Source organism: Canis lupus, chromosome 14, assembly GCF_003254725.2.
Source record: "Canis lupus dingo isolate Sandy chromosome 14, ASM325472v2, whole genome shotgun sequence".
Taxonomy (NCBI): Eukaryota; Metazoa; Chordata; class Mammalia; order Carnivora; family Canidae; genus Canis; species Canis lupus.
This window is the reverse complement of record NC_064256.1, coordinates 59853319-59876851: the sequence shown is the minus strand read 5'-3', so window position 1 is coordinate 59876851 and position 23533 is coordinate 59853319. Positions and strand designations below refer to the sequence as shown.

Genomic DNA, 23533 nt, shown 5'->3' with positions numbered 1-23533 from the left:
ACCCCAAAAATCTCTACTGGGGCACCTAGGCGGCTCAGTGGGTCAGGCATCTGCCTTCGGCTCGGGTCGTGATCCCGGGGTCCTGGGATGGAGCCCCGCATCGGGGTCCCTGCTCAACGGGGAGTCTGCTTCTCACCCCCCGCCCCGCCCTGCCCTCCTCCCGCTGGAGCTCGCACGTGCATGTTCTCGCTTTTTCTCTCAAATAAATAAATAAAAAATCTTAAAGAAAAAAAAAACTCGATTTAATCTTTAAGATGATGTCATTATATACATTTTCTATTGATACTTTTTCAATAGAGTTTTGCATGTATTCTGTTCATTGGCTTTTAAGGGGTTACCATGTTTGGTAATAATTCTTTTTTGATTAAAAAAGTAAAAAAATAGAGAGTAAGAGTTTTCATATTATGACTGGCAAGATATGAACACAATTTTATTTTACATGATAATAAATCTAAGTAGCAATACTCTATTAACCTGAGGAGGCATAAGTATCTGAGAGGTGATTTTATTGTTGTGTCTTATATAAAATAGAGAAAATGTGAAGTTTACAGGATGAATTTGACAAGTACAGTGATATAGTGTGATCATATTTATAAATTTGTAATTATATTTTCATTGTACTTTGTAGAGTGCTTTACCACAGAGGCAATAAGCTTGTAGAACTGGAGTATTGTTATGCAGTTGACAGGATGTTTTATTATTCCTTGGACAGAATATGAATATATTCATTTATATTAACACTTGCAGAAATTCGGTCTTTTTTTTTTTTTTTTTTTTTTTTGTGATTGTGTGGTCCTAGTGCCAAATTAAAACACCAAAGCCAGATTTTTAGAAAATCCAACTGAAGTTGAGTTTTGAACACATTTTAATTTTTGCTTAGCACATCGACTTCTAAGCATTTAGATAGCTTTTATACCAATCAGTACCATTAAGCTTATTTCCTCCTTTGGACCTTCCTAGATTCTACCCTGAAATGTAACACCTGGGTCATTTTGACTTAGTTTCACCCAACCTGATAGCCATTTGGGAAATACAGAGGAAAAAGAAAAGCAATCTTATCTTCTAGTAGGGGAGCCAAGACAGAAAATGATAGAAATATTATAAGGATAAATGGGACTAATCCTATTAAATGTTGCAAAGAAATAGCTGAATGGATGTAGAAGATCTGGCTTTGGGGGAATCTGGGAGAGCTTCTTGGAGGAGATGCCTTTTCCGACATTTGTTTAAGTAGGGTCTGGCCTGGGCAGGGATCAGTGGGTGGACATAGTATTCCAGGTAGAAGGTTCAGTGAGAGTAAAGTTGCAGAGCTGGAAAAGTACCGGCTGTGAGTGGAGAATGACAATAATTTCTTTGGTTCCCATATATGGCTTCTGAAGGGGATAGGAGAACAATGGAAAGGCTAGGTGAAGGCCAAATTGTGGAGGGTTTTAAATGTGGTAACTGGATGAATTTATTCTGTAGTTTTCAGAGTCATTGGTGACCTTGGACGGAATAGCTTAATCAGAGCGATGACTTAGCTTTAGTGCAGTTCAAGGTACATTGGAAGGTAGGGTGGGAAAAGTGTCTGATTAGTTTCTCTCTGTTTTTAAGCTTATTGCCTTATGCACTGCATCCTCTTGTGGCCAAGGCATGCATCAGAAGCAAAGTTGACATGATCACTGCAAGCTACATCACACCGGAGCTAAAAGAATTAGAAAAGAGGTAAGTTTCAGTCATCTTCAACAAAATAGCTCCGTGGCGTGGAAAATAAATATTTTTATTTCATATCCAACTTTTTCATCCTCCCCTTTCCACCTGTTGTAGTGTGGAAGACGCTGGCATCACAGTCATTGGTGAACTGGGATTGGACCCTGGTCTTGACCATATGTTGGCGATGGAAACCATAGACAAGGCCAAGGAAGTAGGAGCCACGGTGAGTCCAATTTACACCCAAAAGTCCATTTAGGAAAATATTAGAAGGTCCCGATTTTTGTGTACAAAAATAATCTTTTTATAATTTTGATTAAGGAAGCTGATAGAATATAACTCAAACTTTGAGTAGAAATTTCAAGTAAAATCCTCTAACTGCAAAAGTATCTGTATGATAAAACAACATCCTAGGCTTAGCAATCGATTTTTAGAAAAATAGATGGTACTATACTATTTTGGTTTAATGAAAGCTTTCAGACTGAGATAGTAAGGTTTGACTTTTAAAAGTGGGAAAAATTTTTTGGAATATTGTCATTTTTTGGTATATGGAGTCTGTTTTACACATGAGAAGGAACGATTGGATATGAAAATGTGATGAGTCAGATTCAGTGGTTTAGGTTGTATGTATGTCACATGCATGGAATCAAATATAGAATCAAATTAATCATATTTTATATAAAGATTAATTATATTGTATATCATTCTGTATTAATACTAATGAATTACACTTCTATCACAAAATATATAATCAAACATATCATTTGAACACAAAAGTCAGGAGGAACCAACTAAGCAGAATTGAATTAATAGTTGGATTTTTAACTAGTAAAATATTAGTCACAAACTCCAGTGGATTTTAAAAATTATATATATATAATATCACTGACTTAATCGGATGGCGTTTGGCTTTAAGGAAGGCTTTTGAAAGCCTTTGTAAGTTTAGGGAAGAAAAGACAGCAAGGTTACCTCCTCTATCCCATTTCTGCCATTGTCTTTCATCCCGTATTTCACAGATTGAATCCTACATTTCCTACTGTGGGGGGCTTCCAGCCCCTGAACATTCAGACAATCCTTTGAGATACAAATTTAGCTGGAGTCCCCTGGGAGTCTTGACCAACATGATGCAGCCGGCCACCTACCTGCTCGATGGAAAGGTGAGGGATTATCCGCGAGCTTTCGCGAGGCAGACCTGCAGCACCTGTCTCAGCTGGGCCCACACTCCTCCTCCCTGGTGCCAAGGCCTTTGCCAGTCCTCCCTCACCCCCTCCTCCACCCCCACCCCGGGCTGACGGTGCACCCCCACCCCGCACCCTCACCCCGGCCTGACAGCTTGCCCCCACCCCCACCCCCACCCTGCACCCCCCCACCCTGCACTCCAGGCTGACAGCACACCCCACCCTGCACCCCCACTCCGGGCTGACAGCGCACCTGCACCCCGACCCCGGGCTGACAGCACACCCCCACCCTGCTCCTCCACCCTGCACCCCGACCCTGCACCCAGGCTGACAGTGCACCCCCACCCTGCACCCCCACTCCACCCTGCACCCCCACCCCACCCTGGGCTGACAGCTCACCCCCACCCAACCTGCACCCCCACCCCACCCTGGGCTGACAGCTCAGCCCCCCGACCCCCCTCACACCCCACCCTGCACCCCCACCCCCACTCCCTGGGGCCGCCTGGCCGGCTTCTGGTGCCCAGGTGCGATGGCCCCGGGCCAGGTGTAGTGACCATGGTGCCCCCTGATGTTCTTCAGGTGGTGACAGTGGCGGGCGGCATCCCCTTTCTGGATGCAGTGACCCCCATGGGGTATTTCCCGGGCCTGAACTTGGAGGGCTACCCCAACAGGGACAGCACCCAGTATGCGGCGACCTACGGCATCCCGACGGCGCGCACGCTGCTGCGGGGGACACTGAGGTACCAGGTGAGGGTGGCAAGGCCTGCGGCCTATTGGGGGGATGTGCCCGGGCCCAAGGCAACCAGACCAGCCGGTGCCCCCTGCTCCCTCGGGGCTCCTTGGAGGGAATGTCCCGGGCATGACTGAACCCGGCCCAGCCGGGAGGTGATGCTGTAAGGAGTCGGGTGTGGGGGGTGCAGGCCGCTGCAGGCCCCCAGGGATCTGGGACCAGGTGACCCCACTGCTCAGCTCCCCCTTGGTGCTGGCCGCCGTCCCAGGCTCCCGGTGGGGGCAGCATGCAGCCCCTGCCTCTTTGGTTCACCTCGGGGACTGGACAAGGACGCTAAGAATATCTCCGTTGTCCCCTTAGGCCCTGAGGCCAGGGGGTGAACTAGGCCGCTCGTTCCATGTCCCTACAGCTGAAGATGCGGTTAGTCCACTTTCCCCAAGCAAATCTGAAATGTCTTTACCACCAACTGGGGGTGTGGACCCCAGGAGCGTGAACACAATCGTCCACCACGTACTTACCCATCACAAAAGAGCGGGGACAAACACCAGCAGACACTCCCGTCTGAACTGAGGCCGCAACACCCTCAGCGCCGGCAGATTTCTTGATTCTGTTTTCTTCATTTTTTTTTTTTTCAGAGAATATCAGTAGTATTTTTTGGAGGGGTCCAAGAATTAGGATTTTTTTCCTTCCTTTTTTCCCCCAGCCCCGTGCCCACTATAGAGCCCGCCGTGGAGCTTGAACTCACAACCCTGAGATCAAGACCTAAGCTGAGCTCAGGAGTTGGACGCCCAACCCACCGAGCCGCCGGGCGCCCCAGCAGTTAGGGTTTTCCGAGGGCCTCCCGTAGAGGCTCTTGCCGACCTTGCAGACCCGGGAATAGGAGGTTCTACGAGTCTACGAGGCGACTAGAGCGCCCCAGGCCGCGTGGATGAGCGGCCCAGGGAGTGTCAGCGAGGCCCCCGCCGGCCAGGCCGGCGACCCTTCACCAGCTTCAGGGCTCTTTCCTCTGACTATGACAGGGACCCCAGGCCCCCCGCGTGTCCCTTCAGGCGGAGCTGGCGGTACCTGCCGTGGCTCTCCCTCAAGGCTCCCCCTTGCCCCCCCATCGTGTGACTTAGGAGCCGCTCTCGGGGGCCTACCTGTGGCCCTGGCCGCCGTGTGCGGGGGGACAGCGGCCAGTCGGCAGGTGGCTCCGGGTTGGGTGACCTTCGGGTTCTGTTAACGGCCTCCCCCGAGCAGCGTCCTGGCCCTCGCCTCCCCTGCCCCCGCGAAGGGAGAGCCTCACAGCCGGTCACTGATCCCGTTCCAGGGCTACGCCAGGGCTCTCACCGGCTTCATGAAGCTGGGCCTGATCAGCAGGGACGCGGCGCCCGCCCTCCGGGCCGAGGCCCACCCTGTCACCTGGGTGAGTGACCCCCGAGCCGGGTGCGCTTCGCTGCTCCAGGGATGGGCGGCTTGGGCTTTGGTTCCAGGGAGGCTCCCAACCGCGGCCCGGACGCCCCCGCCCCGGGGACCACCCGAGAGGCCCGGGCCTGGCCCGCCACGAGGTCCCAGCGCCTCGCTCACTCCGTGGCTTTTACCTGTGAGCACTTCGGGTTTCCGCCACTGAACTGCCCGCACCTGTGCCGCATCAAGCCCTCGGGGCGTCGGGGGTGCCAGGGGGTCACTAGCCGCCGCCCTCACTCGCCGTGTCCGCGGGAAACGCCACCGACTTACACAGGGTGAGAAAGACCAGCGTGACCAGCCCCGGCGACCTACCCAGCCTCTGCATTAGGCGCGGTTTTCCATGAGGCCGAGAGCCCCCCAGTGTGTCTTACGTTTCACTAATGTACGTGTTGGACAGAAGTGAATGAACACGTATGGGGTGAATTCTGAGGTGGAGGCAGCTGGACGGCAGGGCTGGGACGTGAACCCTTAGGGGGGTCCCAGGATGCTAGTAGCTACAGAAGAGGCCCTGGCAAACTTTTTTTTTTTTTTTTTTTGTAAAGGACCAGATTATTAATATATTAGGTTTTGAGGGCTGTACGTACTCATTTCTACATAAACAAATGAGTATAGCTACCTTCTAATGCGAATCTTCTTTACAAAACCAGGTGGTGAGCCAAATATGGCCTGTGAACCATTTTGTTTTTCCTTGATCAAGAGTCTAACTTTTTCTCTTGGGATCCTGGAGAAAGTCTTGTTTGGAAAGTAGAACAAGCTATGACCATGCTTAAGTGTTCTTGCTTTGAGATTTTATTATCTGCAAGGTCTTTCTCTTCTCCTGAACCTACAAAAGAACTCTGGTTGCTATTGGCAACCATAGCAATGAGCCCATTCCATTTGATCCTGGCCAAAATGGACTACTGGAGGGAGAGGGAGAATGAGTGAAAACGTAACAGAGACGATGTGATGGTAAATACGGTGCCATCGTTTTAGAATTGATTTCATGCCATGGTCCATTTTTATTGCTGAAACATCGTTTTAGAATATCATTTGTTCATGAGTGTGTAGATGTGTGTGTCTGCCTGTGTCAGTATTACAGTTTATTATTTCTAGTCATTTCTGATTTAAAATATGAGGTGCATTTGTGATCGAATGCCTTAGTAGGATAATTTCTCAACTGATTACTTATTAGGAACTTAGGATTTTATCTTTATTTTTCTGACCAGAAAGAGCTCCTTTGTGATCTGGTTGGGATTTCACCGTCCTCCAAGCATGATGTGCTCAGGGAAGCTGTCTTTGAGAAACTGGGAAGAGATAATACCCAGCTGGAGGCTGCTGAATGGTAGGCACCCACCGGTCAACTGAGCACAATATTGGATTCCTTCAATATCAATAAAAATATCAATGATTTCTTAGTCCTTTCTAGTAAAAGGGACTAGACGTTTTACATTGTCTTTGATTAATTTGCTGCTCTAATGTTGGCCTGTTGTAGAGAGATTTCCATGTACTGTGTTCATGTGGGGATAAAAAGGCAGATAGAAACTCAATGGCAGTTGTGACTTGGGAATTACTTGTTTTGAGACACTTCACTACTCAGTTCCCCAGAAAGCTGGGATATTTTTTTTCTGTCCCGTAGGAGATTCTCCTACTCTTCTGCAACTACTTCACACAGTTGTGGCCCATTATGCTGCTCTTCTTCCTGTGGGAGAACTAAGCTGTACGTGATCTCACAAGAAGCTTTGCCACAGTGCGGACTTAGCATGTGTCAGTTCTGCTCTGGGGAGCACTGCCTTGGGGAGTCTGATGATTCTAAAGATGAAAACTTTGCTATTGTTAATGTCTTTTTACGATTTAGGAGAGTCCTATGGCTTGGACTGTCACCTTGCGATTGTTCCCTTTTAAGATAAAATCCAAAGAGCTCCCTTCTCCTTCCCAAGTGAGATTCTGTGGAAGACTTGACCTAACACAGCCACCTCTTGTGCTTCTCAGGTTGGGCTTACTCGGGGATGAGCAAGTCCCTCAAGCCGAGTCTGTGGTGGATGCACTCTCCAAGCATTTGGCCAGGAAACTCTCCTACGGTAGGCCGTGGGCTATTAGCTCACATCCCAGAAGCGGCGTCATGGGATGCAGTCAACACAACTAGTGGACGTGATGGGAGGGCTGGAGCCAAGCTGTAGGGGTGGGGAAGTGTGCTCGAAGGGAGGGGGCACTTGGGCTGTTTTTCCAGAGGGAATAATAAGAGAATTATCACATAGGAATGAACTTGGGGAACATAGAAAAGGAACAAATGATTAGTTTTATTTTTTAAAAAATTTTTTTATGATTAGTTTTAGTGTTAATGCCTTTGAGAAACGCTGAAGGAGCATTTCTGGGGGAAGAGTGGGAGCTTTACCACAGCGCCTTCATGTGTGTAGCCAGGCCACAGTGCTACCAACCCGGGCAGAGGAACGTGGCCAGAGTTGTCATTTGTTGAGTTTTTCACTCGGCCTTTGGGCTAAAGAGCAATATAGATGATTGTCTAAGGGCTGCACACGGTGAGAGGAGAAACCTGTGAGAGCAAAAGGTAGATGCTAATGAGTTCCGGTGTTGGAGTTGTTCGGTAATGACATTTAAGAATATGTGTTTATTTACCTTAAGGCCCTGGAGAGAAAGATATGATTGTGATGAGAGACAGTTTTGGAATCAGACATCCTTCTGGACACTTGGAAAATAAGATTATTGATCTTGTGGTTTATGGAGACGCCAATGGCTTTTCAGCCATGGCTAAAACGGTGGGGTTACCCACGGCGATGGCAGCCAAGATGCTGCTTGATGGTAAGTTCTTTCATTGGAGAACTGAATCGGTCTCCAAATCATCTCCAAGTCATTCCGTGCCTGGACATCAAATAATTACTCTTAGTGTGACACGAGCGTCCACTGAAAGTGAGCTGTCTCAGACTTCTGAGACAAGTACTGCCCGGGAGACCCCGTGGTGCGGGAAAGCCCTGGGTTTTAGAGTTACACCTCTTTGTGGCTCGGCTCAATCACAAGATGACCGAGTGATGGAGAGCGAGTTGCTCTCCGTAGCTGAGCTGCAGCTCATCTTTCACGTGAGGATTCTCATTCCTAATTCAGAATTTTTTTGTGCTGCTGAGGTGAAATAATACATAAAGCTCCTACCACACACATGACCCCACCAGGCAATGTCAACTCTTCCTTTCTCCCCTTCATTTTTCATATCTTAAGGGCGCTAACCCTGAAATAGCGGAGGGTATTCACTTTCAGATCCCCCCAAAGACAGACCGTGTTCTACTAACCTTCATTCCTTAGTACATTAGCAGCACTCGATAAATATTTTGAACTAAGCACATTTCAACTCCCCTGCCCCCTGAGATCATCTGTACGCTCAGGAAGCATCATCTCTGAGTGAAATCCTTCATTTGGCCCTCGTGAGTGTGTGAGGGAGTAACAAGCATCAAGCATATAAATGTGAAAAACGGAGAAAATGTATCTACAGTAGCTTATCAGCTAATATCAAATTAAATGACCTACTTAGTTATTGAGGAACCGGAGTAGAGAAGTGATGAGGGGGCGAAAGGAAAGTACTCAGATTTGTTGTTTCAGTTGTCTTAACGGAAGCCTGTGCCAGGTAATCAGACTGGTTTTAATTCGTTCCGTTGGTGTTCTGCTTTTTTAAAAAAAGCATCAGCAAATAAAGCAGACAAATTAGGTTTACTTTACGTTCTTATTGCGCTTTATTCTCCGATCATTTTGGCAATAGTTACTGCAGTTCATCCAGCTGTGCTTTCATTCTACAGTTAGCGTCTTTCCCTGTTTATGATACGGAGGCTTGTGCGGTGGAAATTAACCTTAATAATGCCTTTAAAACGATAACTACAGATTTATTTTCTTCTAGGTGAAATTAAAGCTAAAGGCCTGATGGGGCCCTTTTCAAAGGACATCTATGAACCAATACTGGAGCGAATTAAAGCAGAAGGCATTGTATATACAACACAGAGCACAATCAAACCATAATTGAGAATTATCTCTTGTTTTTATCTTCCCAGACAACATAGCTCTGAACATATGTGCAACAACCTGCTTGCTAATATGCTACTTTGAAATATAAAGCATGGTATTTTTTTGAGTCAGTCAATACAGTGATGTTTTAAAAATATAAATCTCTATTTTAATATGAAAACATTTGGAGAAGGAGATGCCAGTAATTACCAGAGAACTCTAATAATTTTACATTTATTTTTTCATGTGTATGTAAAAGTGATGATTGTGCTATATGTTAATTTATCGTGCATCTTTTTTTTCTTATAAGAATATATTTTCCTATGATCAGATAAACTTTTATCTTTCTAGTAAAAAAAATATCTTCACACAGCTATATTTTTGTATTTTTCAAATTGATTCAGTTAGATACTCTTAGATTACCTATCCACAACCTTTGTAATAATTCTATTTTATGGCTTTTTTGGTAATATTACGATTTACCTAGTAAATGACATTTCTGACAGTTTTGAGTGTTTAGAAAAGGAAATAGGTAAGATTAAATCAAAATCCACATGATCACCTCATTAGAGACAGAAAAAGCATCTTGCAAAATTTAACACCCTGTCATAATAAAAAGATTCAAAAAAAAAAAAAAGATTCAACAAACTAGGAGTTGAAGGGAGCTTTTCAACCTGATAAAGAACATCTATGAAAAACCCATAGCTAGCATCATACTTAATGATGAAAGACTGAAATATTTCTTTCCCCTTGAACCAGAAACAAGGAAATGATGTCTTCTCTCTGCAGTTCTACTCAACTTGGCCTGGAGGGTGTGGTCAGGGCAATTAGCCAAGAAAAGGAAATAAAACACATCCAGATTTGGGAGGAAGAAGAAAAACTATCTCTATTTGTAGATGGTATGATCTTATACATAGAAAATCCAAAAGAATACTTTAAGAAAATGTTAGAACTAATACATGAGTTCAGCAAAGTTGCAGAACACAAGATTAATATACAAAATTGATAGTATTTCTATACAATATAAATAAATGAAACAAAAATAATACTGAAAAAGGCAATTCAATTTACAGTAGCATGAAAAAGAGTTAAATAGGAATAGATTGTGAGTCCAGAAATAATACTCATCTTTATGATCAGTTGATTTTTAAAAACGGTGCTAAGACAATTCAGTAGAGGAAAACAGTCTTTTCATCAAATGGTGCTGGAACAACTGGATATCCACATGCGAAAGAAGGAAGTTGGACCCCTTCCTCACAGCATATATAAATGTTAACTCAAAATGGACCAAAGACCTAAATAGAAGAACAAACACTGTAAAACCTTTAGAAGAAATAGATGTAAGTCTTCATGCCCTTGGATTAGGCAATGATTTCTAAAATAATTGAAACCAAAAGCACAAGCAACAAGAGGAAATTAAAAAAAAAATAGATTAGCACCATCAGAATTAAAAACTTTTGTGCTTCCAAAGGTAACATCAAGAAGCAAAAAGACGAGTCATAGAATGAGAGAAAATTTTTGCAAATCGTTTGTCAGGTAAGGGAGGAACCAGTATTTAGAATAAATAAAGGACTACTATAGCTCAGTAAGTAGACAAAGAGCCCAATTTAAAAAAATCTAAGGATATGAATGGACAGTTCTCTAAAGAAGATACAAAACCAATAAGCACATGAAAAGGTGCTCAACACCATTCACTACCAGGGAAATGCGAATCAAACCTACAATGATACCACTTCATATTCACCAGGATAGTTATAATGGAAAAGACAGTAACAAGTGTTGGTGGGGGTGTGGAGAAGTTGGAGTCCTCAAAAACTGCTGGTGGAAATGTAAAATTGTGCAGCCGTTTGGGAAGACAGTTTGGCAGTTCCTCAAAAGGTTAAAAGTAGAGCAACCACATGAGCCAGCAATTCCACTCTTAGGTACACACCCGAGAGAAATGAAAACATATGTCCACACAAAAACTTGCAAGCAAATGTTAATGGGAAGTCTCAAAACAAGCCAAATGTTCATCGACTAATAAATGAATAAACAATGTGGCATATCCATACAGCGCAATATTATTTGGCAATCAAAAGGAAATGAAGTTCTGATCCATGCTACAACATGGATGAACCTTGACGAGATTATGTTAAGCGAAAGAAGCCAGACACAAAAGTCCATGTGTGATCTCATTCATATGAAATTGTCCAGAATAGTCAAATCTACATAGAGAGAAAGTGGATTAGTGGCTGCTTAGGGCTAGGGGTTTGGGGGAAAGTGGGAGTGACTGCTAATGAGTTTGGGTTTCTCTTTAGAGTTATGAAAATGTTGTGGAGTCGATGGAGGTAATGGTGTCACAGCTCTGAATATATTAAAAATCACTAAACTGTATACTTTGTGTGAATTATATCTCAAGTTGTTGTAAATGATTACATTATAAATAAAAAATTTTTTTTTGCTCTTTGGGGGAAAATATAAACTAAATATTCCTTTAGAAATACAGAGTAAACCCTTGTTTGACTCTCTAGGACTATACACAGCTCCTGGCCCTATGGACTGACCTCTGCCCTTGGAATAAGTAGGTATTATATTTGGGGGATATGGAGGTTGAGAAAACATCGATGCTATTTAAAAAGGATCAAAGTTGATTGAGGCCTAGTCCTACGTGCCAAAAATAATGTATGGAGATCAATATTAATCAATATTAAAGACATTTCTGTTATGGCACTTTTCTTAAATCACAACATTGGGTTCAACAGAGTCAATTAGGAAATATGAGTGTCACCCTGATTCCACCTCCAACCAGGAATAGTGCCCGGATGGAAGGGGGACTAGGGAACTAGCCCTTAGTGGGGGTGAGGGAAACGTGTTGAGTCCCCGTTGAATTATTGGCTTCATAATACCAATGAACGATAGAGGGGAGAAGATTGAAGAGCTAGTCTTGCGGCAGTGCTAGAAAAGGGATTTCAGTAAACTCGAGTAAGGATGATGTCATCACACACTGCGTGGACTCTCAGTTTTCCATCAGGAATTGCAGAAGTGGAGGTGGTGGTAGTGAGCTGGGAATGAACGGATAAGTTGTAATTACAAGCATGTGGCTCACTCAGGGGTCAGCAAACTTTGACTATTAAGGGCTAGATATTACATATTTTAGGTTTTGTAGGCTAGAGGGGGCCATAATTGCTCATTTCTGCCTTTGCAGTGTGAAATCAGCCATAGACAGTACATGAATGAGTGGACATGACTATGTTCCAATAAAGCTTTATTTATAAAAACAAGTCACAGGCAGACTTGGCCCCTGAGCCAGAGTTTGCTAACCCCTGGTCCTCCCATTATTTTTAGGACTAGCTGATAATGCTGAGGAGGCGGGTGTTTCTCTGCAGGGGTCGCCTCTTTCAGCGCTGGTTCATAAGCCTGGACGTCACCTGGAGGGTGTCACCTGGTGATATGAGTCAGCCCCAACCATCGCAGTCACTGTGTCACCACGGGGCAAGACTAGGTCAGTCAGTCATCGGGGCTGGCGCGGTGAGATTTGTGCTCCGGAAGGATTCCTTTCGCTCCGGTGCTCAGAAGGTCTCAGGCTAGGGCGGAAGAGCAGGATACTCGGGGCTGCTACAGCCGCTCAAGGTAGAAGCCACCGAGAAGGTCATGTACACACTTGTCCAGGCCACCGAGTCAGCGTTGGGAAGAGGGAACAGAGACCCCCTGCTGGCATTTGGAAGAGCAAGGCACCCGAGGCGGTGGAGCAGGGGCAGGGGCGCCCACCCAGTGGGATGCAGGCGCTGGCCCTCGGGGCGCCGGGGGCTTAGGCCCCAGGGGATGCTCAGGTCACCAGCTTGGCCGCGAGCTGCAGCCCCGACGGAGTTTCAGGGAGGGGGGCACGGGGTGCGGGGCGCGGGGCACGGGCACTCTGCAGCCAGCGGGCTGACCTGGGCAGGCGGCCGTCCTGGACTCTGTGGCCAGGGTTCAGGGGCTCATTCACACCCATGCCCTTAGCTGCAAGGGAGTCGGGGACTAGAGTTTGTGGCCATTGGGCTTTGAAATGTAAGAAGTGTTGTCACTGCCACGACCGTGTCATGAACTACCCCAACCGCAGTGGCTTAGAACAGCACGTCCCTGGCTCAGGCTGCAGCTGGGGCAGGACCCAGGGCCCCACACAGTCCCACGGGGGGCTGACCGGGTGGAGAGGTCCTGTCCCCGGAGCTGGCAGGGTCGCGGCTGTCAGCTGGAAGGCCCCCCCACCCCGGCCAGGGGCCAGGACCTGGGGGTCAGACCACACGGATCCTTCCATGTGTGGGTTCCGTCCTGCCCTGGCACTGCCAGGAGCGCGCATCCCAAAGGAGCTAGCAGAGCTGCACCGCCCTTCACCGCTTAGCCTCAGAAGTCGCATGGCGCCTCTTTTAGCACAGTCACAGGCTCACCTGGGTTCAAGGGGAGGGTTCCCAGACCCCACAGTCAGCGGGATGAGTTAGGAAAAGTCCTATGTGGGAGGGAGGATACTGTTGAGCGGTTTTTGGAAAAGAGCATGTGCCACAGGAAGCCACCCGAGAGGGACAGTGGCGGGCGGGTGCGCGCGGCCAGTAGGCCTCAGTGGCCCCGGTTATCAACCCCTCGTCATTGGCCTTATTTTCTAAGCATCTCATGTTTTCTCGATCTAGTTCTTGAGTCTCTTTAGGTATCCTCACAAGCTTTAAACTGACATACCATAATGACGAAAGCTGGGAGATTTCTCATTTACTCTCTAAAAAGTCCAAGAAATGCAGATTTAGCTTCCTGACTCCATTACACCAACTGGAGTCAAGGTGCCTCAAAAGACTCCTCTGATCCCACATTCTGCACTAGGAACCTTCATGCTGTAGTTTTGGGGACGTGGCTTCATTAAATGCGTGAGCAGCAAAGGGAGGAATTTCTCGCATCTGTTCATGTCTCTGCATAATTCAGAACTGAGGCGACTCCTCTAGGGCTGAAGCAAGACCGTAAGCATCTGAGACACAGGCTGGTGGCCCATCTAGAGCCGCCGAGGAAAGTATCGCACATTCGCCCATCTGCAAAGTTCCTCAAACGCCAGCCCGTGTCTCCTGTGGGCTGCTCAGAACGCGTCACCGTGGACGGACTGCCAGGACTTGTGTGCGCGCTGAGAAGTTTCCAATTCACACCCACAGCCTTTCTTACTCCCACTTTCATATCTTGTTTTTCATTTTAAAAATGATTACTGCAAAAAAAAAAAAAAAAAAAACACGCCTCCCAGCTCTAATGCCAAGAATGTCTGGTTTCTTAAAACTGGTGTGATGTGTCATTTATATGCCTTAGCATTTAACACCACCTACTCCGACACACTAATACTGTACTAATGAAGAGGAGACCTCTGATGCACCAGAACATTTTGCAATTAGCAAGTGAGTGGATGATATTCAATCACGCTTTATGATAATAATAAAAAGGTGTTTTATTTTGACAAATATGTAGCTTTTCCAATTTTCCCTAAAAAGTTCACTTTAATCCAATAAATGATTAGTTCTGATTCTATGTGCTATTTGCAAGTGGAGTTCAAGCCTAATAAAATATTTAAAAATAGATCTGCTTATAAGGAGATCTTAGTTTCCAAGTTCTGATTATCAGAGAAATGGTCTAAGGCGTCTTATGTGCTAACAAATTAGGGGGTTTCAGATCAGAAATAGGAAAATTAAGAATCCTAAGCTTCAATAATGAGTAGAATATGTATGTACGAAATGTCTGTGTTCCTTATATGTAAAGAAGGCGATGCCCCAAAGTCTCAGGGAGTCTCACACTGCAACTATGATGGACCTTACAGTTCTGCTACAGTTATTAGAATCTGCCTACAAAATGTTGACTCACCATACATGTTACTTGCATAACTACTTCCCTTTGGAAGACATTCTGCAAGGCGCCTCATTGATAAACGATCATGAAGGCAAAAAAAGAAAAAAAAAAAAAAAAGAAATTCCAGTTCTCCCCGAAGGGTGTTTGCTCTCGGGACAAAGGCCCAGGGAGAAAGAGAGCAAATAACTACGGTGACACGTACTCCCGGTTCGCATCAGCTGTTGATCGAACACTGTGGCTTGGGAGGGAAAGAATATAAAGCAAGACCAGAAGGTTAGAAAAGCTACCGAGAAATCAAAAATAACTTTGCAGCTTTCTTCCCGAGACAGGGTGAGAAAGAAGCGCATTTCTTTCTCTTGTGCCTGGTAAAACCCTGCCCGACCCCCTGCGACCTGTGACACTCGGCTCTTTGGTGAACTTTTTCCTACTTCACATCTCTTTGTGACTACTGCTTTAAAAGGAAAGCCAATTAATTTTGGTTCTGCGTTAAGGATTTGGTGAACATTTCCTGAAGTGCTCGGGCAACTGGAGGCTCCCTGAATTGTTGCTGCAGAGCTTGGTCCCCAAACTGTAGCGCTCAGTAGACTGCTGACCTTCCACCTCGGAGCTGCTGCTGTGGCAGGTCAGGGATGGGAGTCCAGGGTTCGCATTTCTATCCAGTTCCCGGGTTTTGCTGATCCTGCTGGTTTAGGGACCAGACTCGGAGAGCCACTAGTTTTTTATTTTATTTTTCTTTTTTATTTAAATTCAATTTGCCAACATATAGCATCACACCCAGTGCTCATCCCCTCAGGTGCCCCCCTCGGTGCCCATCACCCAGTCACACCATCCCCCCGCCCACCTCCCCTTCCGCAACCCTTTGTGTTTCCCAGAGTTAGGAGTCGCTCAGGGTTTGTCTCCCCTGCTGGCTTTCCCCACTCAGTTCCCCTCCTTTCCCTATAATCCCTTTCTCTATCTCTTCTATTCCTCGTATGAGTGAGACCATGTGATGATCGTCCTTCTCCGACTGACTGACTTCACTCAGCATCACACCCTCCAGTCCCATCCCACCCACGTCAAAGCACATGGTGGGCATTTGTCCTTTCTGACGCAAGAGCCACTAGTTTAAAGGAAACTTTCCTGGCTCTTGCCCTGGGCATCCCTGGGGGTTGGCACCTCCTCCTCAGGGCTGCTATTAAACGGTCCCAGCTGAGGCAGGGGGCAGCTTCCGGGCTCCAAGTCCGCCTGTCGCCAAGGCTGTTTCTGTCTCCCTGCACTTCAGCTGCCCAGGGCTCTGGGATGCTGCCCATGTGCCCCGCGTGGGGTGTCCTCCCTTCTTTCTACCCCGGGGTTGAAGAGCTCTGGGCCTGGGTTTGTCAATCCACCCACTGCCAGGCCAGCCTGGCTCGTCCCTGACAAGCAAATCTGCACAATTCTAGCCCCAGCTTGGTTCTAACTGAAGTTTCCCACCATTGCTTGGTCCACGGTGAGTAGTGAGGTCCCAGGAAGGCAATAATAGTGGTTGCGCGCATCAGTGAGCTCCCGTGCACCTCGGCGCCCAGGCTGGGAATCGCAGCTCCATCCCATCAACCTTTCTCCACTTCCACCATCCCAGGGGCCCCCGTGTCTACACTTTTCTACTGCACGTGCCCCAGCACGACACTCCCCAAACAACTGCAAATGGATAGCAATATTCATATTTATTTTTGCAAGGCCTTGGATAAAAACCATTGAAACAATGCTGGGTAAGGTGTTATTCTCATAAAAACATCTTTTGAAACAAATGTATTTCTATTTCCCATAAAAGTTAAAGTTACATGCTAAAACAGAGTTAATTTATAAGATACCACGAAAGAACGTCAGAGGGCTTGTAAAGTAAGACCAGATAATGAATTACATCATTAAAAGAAACAATTACACGTAACTAGAAAACTGACTCAGTAGTAAAATATAAAAATCTACAATTATAAATATAAATTTGGTCCATGGAGACACTAGAGCAGTATTTACAGTAAGTATCAGATTATTTCTACTTTAGGCGAATACTGCGGTTGTAAAACGCTGAATATCATAGGGAACGGCTTGTTTTATTTACAATCTACTATATTAAAAGTTATATTTCTAGCAAACCTGATGATTGCTACAAATACAGCTAAAATCTGACAGTACAAACAAACATGTGTTCTGTAGTTGGGAATTCCTAATATCTATAAATCAAAATTTTTCTGTTAAAATCAATATGAAAAAACAAACCCACAATTCCATTCTTAGAAATACTGTAAAATTCAACCATTTTAGTTCAAACGCAACTAAGAATCACAAGAAGTTCTGCAGAAAGGCACACGCTGTTAATGACGGGAGTTCGGCAGCGGGATCCCACGCCACGATGGTCCCGGTCAGGTGGTGGACGTGAGCAGGTAGCGGAGCGGAAGCCACTTGTCCTGTCTCGATCTGGGGACGGCCGCGCCCCGGCCGGGCTACACCAGGGACTCCAGGCTCTCGGCCGTGCTCCCGGGGGCCAGCGGCGCGCCGTTGCTGTCGGTGGCGGTGGGCGGACTCTCCTCCTGCCTGCTGCCCACGAGGCTGAGGACCGCTCGGTAGAGGAACTGGTACTGGTCCTGGGGACAGAGCAGCACCGGTCAGCGGGCCGCCGCGAGGACGTGCCTGGAGGGGCTGTCCCCCGTCCTGCCTGGGCGCCGTGGGCCGGGGCTGCGGGCACCTCCGAGGGGATGGCCAGCACCTGCTGACCTGGAGGACTCCCCCACCCCCCCGCCGGGCAGGCGCTCCCCCACACTACGCCCTGGAATCAGACGGTGATGCCACCCGGCAGCGGTCCTGACTCGTGGACGCGCGTGACCCTTTGGTCCGAGGCTCCGTGAGGCCCTACTTAGGAGCCCTCACAACTCACCCACCCTTTCCCCTTCTCCAGCCGCGGGGAGGTCCGCTGGGCTCCCCAGGCACAGAGAACCCCAGAAGGGGCTGCGCTGTCGCCTCGCGCATAGTGTTTGCCAGGAGCCTGCACACCCCCCGCAGGTCTCGGGGTGAGACCCAGAAGGACAGAGATCTCTTCCAGGTGCCCGTCGGGGGCTATGGGGTGTAGAACATGAGCTGGGACCACAGCGGGAGGGCCTCGGGCCTACAGGTGCTGCTGCGTCGTTCCAGGCACTCACCGACCAGGGGCAGGTCACCAACCAGGGAAGGTCACCAACTGGGGAAGGTCACCAACCAGGGAAGGTCACCAACCAGGGAAGGTCACCAACCAGGGGCAGGTCACCAACCAGGGAAGGTCACCAACTGGGGGAAGGTCACCAACTGGGGAAGGTCACCAACCGGGGAAGGTCAGCCTCTGGGAGAGCACCTTGCAGAGGTGCAGCTTGAGGTGACTCAGCTGGCCTGAGGGACTTTGAACAGGGCTCCCCTGGAGCGTGCGTGTGCCGGGGTCACCTTGCTTTCTGACAGGCCGGGGAGCGGGGCCACGGCCACCACGTCCCCTGAGCCTCTCCCCCGGGGACACTGGCACTAAGCTCCCTGTTGCCTTTCCAGCCCTCGTTTCTACAAGAATCAAAACTTCAAGTTCTTCTCAGAGTTGAGACTTCTCTTTCCGAGTGTGCCGCGTCCCTTTCCTGGGCAGGTTTCTCTTTTCCACGAACCCAGGAACCACCCATCCGCTAAGCACCAGAACGATCCAGCCCCGGCCCCGGAGGACACCGCACAGCGCAGCGCCTGGGCCCCTGCAGAGTGTTCTCGGAGGCCCACGGACCTCAAGCCCCGGCCCCCCTGAACTATTTTTGCGGCTAAGGTGGATTAGTCGGTGCTTCGACTGAGGGTATTTTTCAGAATGTGACGTTTAAGGACTTTTATCCAGCAATTTTCTATGTTCATTGTTTATATTCCCGTCCTACAGCCTGTGGACGGATTACCGTGTCACTCAGCCCGAACGCTCTGCGGGGTAATAGGTTAGGGGTCCACCTGATCTTTTCTGAGACGTGCCTGGATGACTTTGGCGGCCTCTAGGAATCAGCAACGCTCTAACGGGGGAGTGGGGTTCACTGTCTTTTACTCACAATGTCAGCAAAGACTCCCGGCCTCATCAGGTTGATCATCTTGGCCACCTGGTAAACGTCCATTGAATTTTCTTTCTCTAGCTGGTGCATAAGGGTTGTCAGCGCACAGAAAGTTCCTGCCGTCACTCCTCCAGGCCTTGGAGCAAAGGGAAGGGACAAAGACTCCATTCAAATGCATCAACACTCAGAGTGGGAGCTCAGAAAGCCCCAGAGCCCCCGGGACAGCCTGGCAGGGGGAACAGGGACACTTCTCATGGGGCGTCTCTGTCTTTGGTGCAGAGAACTAAGGTATAATTGGAAACGTCAGCAAGTGTTCACGGTGTTAGTAACGGGCACTTCATGGGACTTTAACGTCTGCTCACACACTTGTTTGTCTGCTCTGGGAGGGGCCGGCAAGAAGCCAGCACGACTGACAAGTCATCACACCTGGTGTATAATACGTGCAGATAGCATGTCATTACTCCCATGCTTCTCTTGTCTGCCCGTAACAGGAGCCTGGAGAGATCTACTGGATGGATTCCTGCTCCTGGTAAATAAAAACTCTATCCACCTTCATCCTGTCCAGCGTGTCAAGAACTTAGAAATGGGGATCCCTGGGTGGCGCAGCGGTTTGGTGCCTGCCTTTGGCTCAGGGCGCGATCCTGGAGACCCGGGATCGAATCCCATGTCGGGCTCCCGGTGCATGGAGCCTGCTTCTCCCTTTATGTCTCTGCCTCCCTCTCTCTCTCTCTCTCTCTCTGTGTGTGTGACTATCGTAAATAAATCAAAAAAAAATTAAAAAAAAAAAAAAGAACTTAGAAATGTCTCTCGGGTTAGCACCTGCAGAGACTCAAGGGCCAGAACACTGACTCGTCACCGAGTGTTCTCCGCACGCAAGGCCCAGGCACCTTCTCGTGGTTAGGCGTCCATCGTCTGCCTTCAACAGGATCACCAAGAGAAGTGGGAAAAAAAAATCTAGTTCTGTGTTAACCTTGTTTATAAGAAGCAGACAATCCCCCCTGGCTGAGTCACCCCAACTGGTCCAAACAAAACAGAGATATGGAGAGCGCTGGGGCAGGAAACAGTTTAAGGGGAGGGACTTACTCATCGTGAACAACCACAGGCCCATCTCTGCTGGCAGCTTCCTCTTTGATGATACTTATGAGTTCAAACGTCTTACTAATGGGGCTATCTGGATTTGGCCATTTGGGGCACTGAAAATGCCTCACTTCAAGCACATAATCGTCCTGGAAGACAAGAGAAAAATTAGTATTTCCAGAAGAGTTACCTTGGCGAGTGCCAGTATGAGTGGGATGGCTGGGGAAGCCAGGACTCCCTCCAGAAAGGTGATACAACCAGGGACACCACGAGTGAAGGGCAGCGGTTGAGGCCCGTCCTCCAGCTGCGGGGGAAGAAACTGCTGCGATGCCTCGTCTCCCATGTGCAGACGCAATCTCCTTTTCTCATACTAAAAATAAGCCTTATTTGTGGGTTCACTACGGCGATCGCACTATGAGGTCAGGTACCAAAGACGTGTCTGTGCCACTCCGTTTAATCCCAAAAGAAATCTTCAACGTTCACATTTGTCTTAAAAAATCCCACGGACCTGTTCAAATTCCGGCATTGCTCGGGATTGCTCGGGATCGATGCGGGGAGGGCGCAGGACAGCGCGAGGCAGGGCTGGCCCGACGCCGACGCCCGCGTGCCACCCCAGCCCCTACACCCCCTCTTCCTGAAGTGTACTCGATAAAATGCCACATTTAAAAATACGCAGCAGAACCTAACTTTTTATCCGGTCCCCCACTTTCAGAATCAAAGTGCGACATTTAAACCACCGAAAACATGATTTGACCTTTCTCTGGTTGGAGACGTACGCTGCGTCTCACACGCCTTCCTCCTTGGTATCCGTTAGGATTTTACTCAGCTGTACGATAAATTATGTCCTCTAATTACATAAATAGTCCTTGACAAAGGATTCAGGTGGCTGCCTTATAGGTAACCGGGAAGGAGCACCACCGCCCTGGTCGCAGCACCACACTTTCAAAGCCCTTCTCCACTGACATCCAGCACACTGTCTCCTGGTGGAGGGCGCTGGGCTCATTTTGGTAGATGATATTTCTCCCATTTTACTCAGAAGAGTTCAAGATAAAAATTTACCTTAGAACACGAGAATCAGGATTAATGGAATTATTATTTTTTCCCGAGTTTCTTTTCTTTTTCTTTCTTTCTTTTTTTTTTTCCCCTGAGTTTATTTTCAATTTCAGTTCTATCAGAACGACTCCGGAGTAGGAGAGAAATCTTTGATTTCCTGTGTCTGAATGCTGTAGTTTGGTGGTGACTGATGTTTTAATGATTCTACGGGATTTTTTAAGGGAAAGTGACAAGTAAGGTAAAATTGACTATTTGGGTAATCTGTCTTAATTTGTAAGAAATTAGGTTCCTTCTTTTTATTTCTAGGGAAGATCCTTAAATCAGCATATATTTAACATAACATGTGCGTAAAAGAAAAAAGAAAAGTCTTTTCAAGTAGGTCCATACCTGTGTCGCTTCTAAGATAAAATCTTGAATGATAAGCTTTTCTTCATTAGACAGACATTTGTGTTCTTCAGCCATAAGGGTGACCTTAAAACTCTCACAGTTTATAGGCTCGTCTTTATTCGGCCAGTAAACAAATTCATCTTCTGCCTGGAGGATTAAACACCACAGAAGAGTCTAGATTTTACTCAAATGTTTAATAAGTCAGACTGTGAAATGAAGTTGACTGGTTGACACAGACAATTCAACTCGAATTTTCCTTCGGATCTCAAAATCTACTCTGGAAATGTTGAGCGTTAAACAAGTCTGATGTGCAGAATAAAATATTACACTTAAGAAACTACACTATGGCTTTGTGTTCCGCTCTCGGCTCTTCAGTAACAATGGCAAGTTGTGGCTTCCGTAAACGATAAGTGAGGAGAGATGATTCAAGTGATTTTAAGAGCTCGGAAATTTCCAGTGTCATTTGGAATGGTCAGTCTAACTTTACAGCTCAGAAATAAATCTCCGCGTGAAGTGTATGTGCAAAGCCTAAACACAATAGGGCTTTTTGGGGGGCATTTGTATAGATCTCCTTAAACTAGGGACTCTCCAAGGATCCTCAGGAGTTTTATTTTTTAAGAATGTAAATAGAAGCATATGGACTGACTTCATGGTTGCAGGGTCACAGAACACCTGAATTTAAGTTAATTTTAACTTACTTTTACTTAAAACTGTCATTCAACAATTTCAAGACCTGGGAGGCGACGTAACCGAGTGGGGCCCAATCGTAGACAAGGTGCCACTCCAGTGACATGGGTTCACGAGTTGAAAAACAATCATGTGCTGGAACGCGAGGGCTTCTGCCTGCCGTGACTGGGTGCGTCTTAGGAGGCCAGCGCCGAAGGCGACCGGGGGGCTTACCATGTTTTGACCATCAGGAAGCATGACTACCAGCTGGGCGTTATGGTCCCATATCATCCTCCAGAAATCTTTGATGGTATGGAGAAGAGGATGCTGGGTGACGATGAATTCACTGCTCTGATAGTAACCCTACGAAACCAAAGAGAAGACAGGAGGAGCCCTGGCACGCGGCCTTAAATGTTCCAAATACGTGCACGAGCGAGGCAGCCTTTCGTAGACGGCGCCTGTCAACAGCAACGTGACTGTTGGAGCCCGTGTGTCCACGGCACGGTCTGCACAGCGGGCACAGGACTAGCGCGCTCTTTCCCTTAGGTCCCTTCTGCCCCAAGCAGTCATCACGCGACAGGAACGGTGACCCCCTCTCTCACAGAGAATTCCACTGAGGCCTGAGAAGTTGAGCGCTGTGCCCACGGCCACCTGGCTGTCACGCCTGGGGGCGACTCAGCAAAGTGCACGCGGACCATGTCCCACTACAGTAGACAGGACGCAAACCCAGAGGGGAGCGCGTGCTTGTCACTTCCCACAAGTCCCAGTGCAAAGTGCCTGAGTCCATGCACTGACCACGGGGCGCCCTCGTGCCCAGACACCCTCCGCGGGAGAGGACCAGGGTGCAGTGGGCACCTGCTGGGAGGCTGGGCCGCTGCACTGGGGACCATCCGCACGCTCAGCCCTGCTCCTGTCCCCAGGCCTCAGTGGCCACCCGCACGCACCTCCCTGCTCCCGTGACCCAGACTGCGACAGGCCTGGGCACAGCACAGCCCCGCCGTGGCCACAGGCCCTCGGGTCCTCCCGCGTCACGCTCCAGTGGCTGGCCGTGGGCCGCAGCTTGGAATGTGTCAGAGGACGCTGCAGGCCACGATCCTGGGACGTGGCTTCTACGCCACCTGGGTCTGCAGTCGCCGCTCGGGGGGCCCTGCCGGAGTCGCTCTGGGGACACAAGCCGGCCGGCGGCGTTCGGGGACGTGCCCGACTTACCATGACATAGGAGGCGTTGATGTAGTCTGCGCCTTCCCCGCTCGGGGACGAGATGCCGACCCGCGATCTCTCCACTGGAACACAGAACAGTCGTGGTGACCCGCCGCGCCCACAGCTCTGCACCCACCCCCCCCGCGAAGCTCCCCTGCGTGTCCCGAGCGGAGCGCCGACGGTCTGCAAGCTAGTTTTTCTATTATTTTTGCATTTATTAAGAAGCACGTCAGGATTCAGGAGTCCCTTTTTAACAGGCACGTTAT

The 23533-nt window shown here is 48.0% G+C and overlaps 2 protein-coding genes across 3 annotated transcripts in view; one reads left to right on the top strand and one right to left on the bottom strand.

Moving 5' to 3' along the window:
- The window catches only part of AASS (aminoadipate-semialdehyde synthase), a 52805-nt gene extending 41340 nt beyond the window's left edge, over positions 1-11465 (top strand). For both annotated transcript variants that reach the window (XM_025477143.3, XM_035698384.2), the window contains exons 16-24: positions 1591-1701; positions 1804-1912; positions 2703-2843; positions 3444-3611; positions 4904-4999; positions 6246-6361; positions 7009-7097; positions 7657-7833; positions 8915-11465. In XM_025477143.3, the coding sequence (XP_025332928.1) occupies positions 1591-1701; positions 1804-1912; positions 2703-2843; positions 3444-3611; positions 4904-4999; positions 6246-6361; positions 7009-7097; positions 7657-7833; positions 8915-9033 (1126 nt within the window). In that variant the 3' untranslated portion in view covers positions 9034-11465. The remainder of the gene's footprint in view (positions 1-1590; positions 1702-1803; positions 1913-2702; positions 2844-3443; positions 3612-4903; positions 5000-6245; positions 6362-7008; positions 7098-7656; positions 7834-8914) is intronic.
- A 5036-nt stretch (positions 11466-16501) lies between these two features.
- PTPRZ1 (protein tyrosine phosphatase receptor type Z1) overlaps positions 16502-23533 on the bottom strand; it is a 157663-nt gene continuing 150631 nt past the window's right edge. The window contains exons 25-30 of the mRNA XM_035698435.2: positions 23277-23350; positions 22302-22430; positions 21402-21548; positions 19968-20110; positions 18885-19020; positions 16502-17438 (exon numbers count right to left, since the gene is read on the bottom strand). Of these exons, the coding sequence (XP_035554328.2) occupies positions 17298-17438; positions 18885-19020; positions 19968-20110; positions 21402-21548; positions 22302-22430; positions 23277-23350 (770 nt within the window). The 3' untranslated portion in view covers positions 16502-17297. The remainder of the gene's footprint in view (positions 17439-18884; positions 19021-19967; positions 20111-21401; positions 21549-22301; positions 22431-23276; positions 23351-23533) is intronic.